The 7,247-nt window shown below is 35.7% G+C and overlaps 1 protein-coding gene across 1 annotated transcript; it reads left to right on the forward strand.

Moving 5' to 3' along the window:
- The first annotated feature begins 4,405 nt into the window (after window positions 1-4,405).
- LOC102494588 (olfactory receptor 6C70) lies at window positions 4,406-5,356 on the forward strand. Its single transcript, XM_006162814.2, has one exon. It carries the CDS (start codon window positions 4,418-4,420, stop codon window positions 5,354-5,356), a length of 939 nt encoding a protein of 312 aa, XP_006162876.1. The 5' UTR covers window positions 4,406-4,417.
- Window positions 5,357-7,247: the final 1,891 nt, after the last annotated feature.

Here is a 7,247-nt window from a genome sequence, read left to right on the forward strand (position 1 = left end):
GAGAGGATGCACCTTACAATGGGGTATGGTCTTGCCACTATCTATTCCTCATCATTTCTCTATCCTGTGCACTCATGCACATATATGTCTACCCTGATTTCAAGCTTCTAGGGCCTGGACTGAAATTGTGGTTGGCTATAGTTTGCTTATCTGCTGGGCTATGAGATTAGCCTTCTATTTTGCACTTGTAAACAATACCATGCCATTTAGCTTGTATAAAACATGAGAGTTCAATTCATTGGTCTTTATGAAAAGTACATCTTGCATTATATATTATAAAAATGTTTTCCTTTCTAGAAACTTGTTTGTTTATATTACTAAGTTATCTTCTTGTAATAAGAGTTTCAGTTTATTATATTGTATATTCTCAGGACCCAATTATATCAGTAGCAAGTAAATCTGTTTTAAAAACCAATAAAATATTTACATTAATTTTATAAAGTATAGGATGTATAGCCTTGTTTAGCTGGTAAGAGATTTCAGAATGGTGCTGAATAACAGTGGTGTTAGTCAGCATCCGTGTGTAGTTTGGTTTCTACAAAATTCTATAATTTATCCAGTTATTTTATATATAGATATAGATATAGATATAGATATAGATATAGATAAAATATTTGTATTATTTATCTGATCCCTTGGTCTTACTCTTCTTAGAAATCTTAATATTGCTTTAATTAAGGAATCTGTATTGGATAATAAGGTATAAAGTTACATCCTCTAAAATATTGCTTTACTCCTTCATACTGTTAATAGGATAACAAAAAAATACACTATTACTATTTTTGACCATTATTGTATTATTTAAGCTAAAAATAAAATTCAGTCTGTAACACATATTGCATTAATTTTATTGTGCTTTCAACATAATTTCTGACATAAATTTATACCAAAATATTTTGAAATGTGTTCTGATATTTCAAAATTTCTTTTTTTAAGAATTATTTTATTCAACTTTATTTATTTATTTGTTTATTTTGATTTGACCAGAGAGGGACAGAGCAAGTGGGGGCAGAGTTAGAGAAAGTAAGCCGCCCAGTCCAGGACTTAAACCACAGTCAGTCATGTGAGAGTCCAGTGCCTCTAACCACCATGCCATCTGCCAGCCCCAGTATTTCAAACTTTCTTTCTGCATATGTAGTTACTGGAAATATTTAGGCATCCAAGATGGTAATAATCACTGAGGAGATAAGACTTTTTTATAATAAGCATATTTTCCTGTATCCACATATCCATGAAGAGACACTCACACATGCAACACACACAAACAGACACATACACACACTTTGTTTACTCTTTTCTCTTTCTTGGTCTGTAGCCATATCTTTTATCAATGTATCACCTGTCAATCATATTGTATTGTATATAGAATGGTATTGTATATATGGTTTGAATTTCATGTCACCCTCTGGGACATTCTTTTTAGAGTTAGTGTTATGTTTCTAAGATTCATTCATGTTGCTATAGTTTTACTATTTTATTTACAGCAACATATTCCATTGAAATCAAACACATCACAGTTTATTTATGGAGAATTGTGTTTTCATAATCATTTGTTTCGAGAAATATTGAAGTGTCATTTTTAATTTCTTCAGTTTTGAAGTCATTCAGGAATAAATTGTTCAGTTTTAATATACTCTTGTATTTTTGAAGGCTCTTTCTGTTGTTGATTTCAAGTTTAATTCAATTGTGCTAGAAAAGATGCTACATCTGGCTGGCTGTTGTGTGGTGGTTAAAGGCTCTGGACTTCCACATAGCCAACTGAAGTTCAAGTCCTGGACCTGATGGCTTGCTTTCTCACTTTCTCTCTCTCTCTTTCTCTGCCTGTCTCTGATCAAACTGGAAAAAAATAAATACAGTTAAATAAAATATATTTTTAAAAAAGGAAAAGATGCTAGATATGATTTCTATACTTTTAAATTTATATTGTTTTGTGCCCTATATGTGGTCAGTCTTTGAAAATGTTCCATATGGGGCTCAGAAAAATGTATATTTGTAGTTGTTGGATGGTGTGTTCAGTAAATGTCTGTCAGATCCCTTATTAATAGTTTATGATATCATTTAGCTCCTATGTCTCTTTGTTTATATTTTTGTCTTTGTGGCCTTTCCACTGGTGAGAGTTGGGTGCTGAAATACCTAACAATTAGTGTGTTGCAGTCTCTCTCTCTCTTACGGTTTAGCAGTGCGGTTTTTATATATTTGGGTGCTCTGATATTTGGTGCATAAATATTCATAATTATTATATCTCCTTTATTATTCATTCCTTTAATACTACATAGTTACCTCTTTTTCTTTTTTGTACAGTTTTTAGCTTAAAGTCTGTTGTCTGATATCAGTTCATGACTGTAGCATATTTTTGTGGTTCCTAGTTGCATTTTCCATTCCTTCACTTTCAATCTACGTATGTCTTCATCAATGAAGTGTATTTCTTGTAAGTAACATATGGTAGGCTCTTTCTTATTCTTTTTTTTAACTTCTCATTCAGTCACTCTGTGTCTTTTTTATTAGAAATTCAATCTGTTAACATTCAATGTTATTTTAATATGTGTAGACTTATTTCTGCTGTTTTGTTAGTTATTGTTCTTAGTAGTTTTGTGTCTTCTTGTTTCTATTTGTCTTCCTTTAATTTTCCCGATGTTTTATTCCCTTAAGTATTTCTTGAAGAACCGATCTAGTATTGACAAATTCTTGCAGTTTATGTTTATTTGAGAATGATTTTATTTCTCCTTCCAATTTAAATATAACCTTGGCATGTATAGTATTTTTGGTTGAAATTTTTGTCTTTTGGTATTTTAAATAGTCTTTTCATTTCTTCCTTGACTGCATGGTTTCTGCTGAGGTTAGTCTGATGGATTATCCTTTGCAAGTAACTTGACATTTCTCTCTTACTACTTGTAGAATATGATGTTTGTCTTTAACTTTTGCCATTTGGCAATGATGTGTCTTGGAGAGGATCTTCTTATGTTGCCTCTATTTGGTGTCCTTTGTATTTCCTGTATCTGGGTGTTTGTATGTCTCCATTAAAAAGATTTTCTATGCCTTTACCCAATCTCTTCACTTTCTGGAATACCCATTAAGGGAATATTCAGCTGTTTAATGGTGTCAAGAATTTCCTCTATGCTGTTCTAATTTTTTTTTTAGAGGTTTTTGCCTTAGGGCACATGCACTCAACAGAGGGAGAAAGAGAGATAAAGAGAGACAGAGACAGAGAAAGAGAGAGGCAAAGTGAGAAATCACCCCACGGGGGGATGGCCGTGCCACAATCCATTTTCTTCCATCTCCTCCTGGTATCTTATACATGCATGCACACATGCCTGGCATAATTTTCAAGCTGTGATTTAGGTTTGGGACCTCAATCAATCATGGTTGGCCATCTGAGAGTCCAGCGATGTCACCACTGTGCCATCTGCTGGTCTCTGTTTGAATTTTCTATTTTTTTTTGAGAGAGAGATTTTTGCTATAGGGCACGTGCGTTTGCCAGAAAGACAGAGAGTGACAGAGAGACAGAAAACGAGAAATCACCACCCCAGGGTGGATGGCCATGCCGCAATCCCTTCTCCATTCTCCTCTCGGGATCTTGGGCATGCACGCACATGCGCCTGGCGTGAGTTTAAGCCTGAGTGCAACTCTGGCAGTTCGTCCAATTTAGCTATAGACAAGCCTATCTGTGAGACTCAAGTAGGTCTTTTGTGGTCTACATGGAACATCTGGTGATTGAGATGGCCCTGTATGTGGCCCCAGGAAGGTTGTTGAAGTAGGACCAGAGGCAGATCTGTCTGTCAGATCTTCATGAACTGCGGAATCAGGAAGTGGTCTAGGCAGTGCCCAGTCTTCCTTCCTCTGACCTAGAGTAGGGCTCTCTGATGTTCACCTCTTTGTCAGGTCCTTCTTTCCTTTCCTTTGCCCACACTTTTAGTTCAAGGAGGTGCATTTGGTAGTCTCAGTTCGGAGAAGTAGCTACTCCCCATATTCTAGCCTTGTCTCTGAGGGAGAGGGAGACTGCAGGTCTGCCCAGCCCACTAGCACAGAGTAAGTGTCCAGATTCCTCAGTCTCTTTTAAGGAAGGAGGCATACTGCCATATTCCATCCTCTGGTGAGGCAGCAGGATACACAGATCTCTGGTGTAAGGGGGCTGGTAGGCTTCAGTCACTGTGAATGTTCACCTCATTTTTTCCCCAATCACAGGGGCTTCCTCATTTTTCTGATGTGTCCTCTGCTTCTGCCAGACTGTGGAGAATGAAGATGGTCCAGTCCTCACTCCAATTCAAGCTCCACCCATTGGTCAGCTCCTAAAATGGCACTGAGTTCTCTCAAATATGGAGTCTGTTATGGATCTTTTGCTATATATATAAATCTATTCATATTCACTCTGGTTTTTGTACCATTTCCCCCTAGAATTTGATTGAACCATAACAGAGAAATGAAGAACAAAACAAGACAAATAGAGTTTATTCTTCTAGGACTAACAGATAATTCTCAGTTACAGACTGTAATTTTCATATTTCTATTTCTAAATTACATGCTGTGTTTGATAGGCAATGTAACTATCATTGCCCTCACTCTGCTAGATTCTCATCTGAAGACCCCAATGTATTTTTTCCTCCGAAATTTCTCTTTCCTGGAAATTTCATTCACTACTGCTTCCATTCCCAAATTCCTCGCTACCATTGTAACCAGAGAAAGGACTATTTCCTATAATGGTTGTGTATCTCAGTTGTTTTTTTATGTATTCTTGGGGGTTACAGAATTTTTCCTTTTGGCGGCTATGTCTTATGATCGCTATGTTGCCATCTGTAAACCTTTGCATTATACATCCATCATGAGTAACAAAGTTTGCCACCAGCTTATACTGAGTTCTTGGATAACTGGATTCCTGGTCACTTTCCCACCACTAATTTTAGGCCTGAATCTGGATTTCTGTGGTTCAAATGTAATTGATCACTTCATTTGTGACATATCTCCTTTTTTGCAACTTTCTTGCTCAGATACACACTTACTAGAACTAATTGCATTTTCCTTAGCTGTGATGACACTCATTGTCACACTGTTATTAATAGTGCTTTCTTATTCTTACATCATCAGGACAATTCTAAAATTTCCATCAGCTCAGCAAAAGAAAAAAGCCTTTTCCACCTGCTCTTCTCACATGATTGTCGTCTCAATGACTTATGGTAGCTGTATATTTATCTACATAAAGCCATCAGCAAATGAAAGAGTTACTGTAAGCAAAGGAGTTGCTGTGCTCAATACTTCAGTTGCCCCTTTACTGAACCCATTCATTTATACTCTGAGAAATCAGCAAGTTAAACAAGCTTTCTGGGTTGTATTCAGAAAGATATTACCTGCATTAGACAAGTAATGCTATTTATTTAAAAATTAATGTGAAAATATAAAGAACTTTGAATGAAAACTATGTTACTCTCCTAGTTAAGAATTAGTATCTCATGGGACCAGCAGTTGGCATGATGGCTATGTCACTAGACTCCTGTGTAGTCACCCACAGTTTGAGTCCCGAACCCGGCAGCTTAAATGCAGTATATATAGCTTTACAGATTTGCATTCTATTAATTCTGAGATTGTTCTTCAGTACAAAACTTTTGTATATTAGAAGATAAAATTGTAATATTGATTTTCTGTAAAAGCATGTTAGAATAAAATGAATGATTGGTTTGGTTGCATTGTAGAATACAAGGTCTCCAAGAGCTGGCTCTCTTAAAGAATGGTACTTCTCTCCATTTTCTTTAAAAGCACTTTTCTTTAACACTCTTGTTTTAAAAAGTTCCATTAGAACTTATTCTTGAAAATAATTTCATAAAGTGATTTTTTAAAAAATACTATCAATTAGAACCATCAAAAAAGCATAACTTTCAGTACCAGCAGTTGGTGTAATGGCTATGTTGCTGTACTTCCATGTAGTCAACCATGATTTGAGTCCCGGACCTGGTGGCTTAAACTCACGCCGGGTGCATGTGTGTGTGTGTGCCTAAGATCCCGAGAGGAGAATGAAGGAGAAGGGATTGCAGCATGGTCATTCACCATGGGTGACTTTTTTGCTTTCTGTCTCTCTGTTTCTGTCTTTCTGGAGAGTGCACGTGCACTATAGCAAAAAACCTCTCCAAAAAACAAAAATAAAAAGCAAAAGAAAGCATAACTTTCTTCCAAATGAATCATAGATTTTATTGGTGTGATATTATTTGTATTTTTGTTAGGAAGATTTTAAAGATTTTAAAGATTTCCCCAAATGGCATGCAAGATTGATTTGCTTTACTTCCTCACAAAATACATTCTTGTTTTGATCAAATTTGGAGCAACCCATAGGACTAAATTGCATTAGGGCACAATACCCAACACCTGGTGTAAACTTCAGCCTTGAGATTCTTGACTACAGACAGTAATTTTTCTTTAATGATGGAAACGTATCAAAAGGACATCCTACCAGCTTATAGGAGCTTCTGAATAACTTGTTCAAATATGAAACAAATTAAAAATCATATGACAAAATGAGCAATGTATTATCAATAATATTATAAGTAATAAAATTGAATTAGTTATAGTCTCCCAACTAAGACAAGCCAAAGTCCAGATGGATTAGCTGCTAAATTCTACAAATAATTTACAGAAGTATTCATACCAATTCTACTCAAACTATTTCTAAAAATCCAATGGAGAGAACACTCTCAAACTCATTTTATAAAGATAGCATCTTGGTACCAATTGCAAACAAGGGCACAAAATAATATAAAATCACTGACCAATATCCCTGATGTACACAGATGCAAAATTCCCCAACATAATACTAGAAAATTGGGGACCAGCAGGTAGTGTGGAGGTTACCACACTAGATTCCCACATGGCCTAACATGGTTTGAGTGCTGGACCAGGCAGCTTGAAAATCATGTTAGGCTGTGGATGCATGCCCCAAATTCAAGGAGGGCAATGGAAAAGAAGGGATTTCAGTGTGTTCATCCTCCCTGGAGGGTGATTTCTCATTTTCCCTTTCACTGTCTCTCTTTAGCAAGTCACATGCCTTATGGCAAAAGCCTTAAATAAACAAACAAAGAAAAAATATTAGAAAATTGAGACAATACATTAAAAAGATTACACATCATAACCAAGAAAGATTCATCGCAGGGTTGCAAAGATAGTTTAACATTTACAAAACAACAAGTTTAATACATCATATTAACAAAAGAAAAATCAGACGATCATGTCATTTGATGCAGAAGTAACATTGGATAAATTACAATAAT

Source organism: Tupaia chinensis, unplaced genomic scaffold (assembly GCF_000334495.1).
Source record: "Tupaia chinensis unplaced genomic scaffold, TupChi_1.0 Scaffold140636_1, whole genome shotgun sequence".
Taxonomy (NCBI): domain Eukaryota; kingdom Metazoa; phylum Chordata; class Mammalia; order Scandentia; family Tupaiidae; genus Tupaia; species Tupaia belangeri.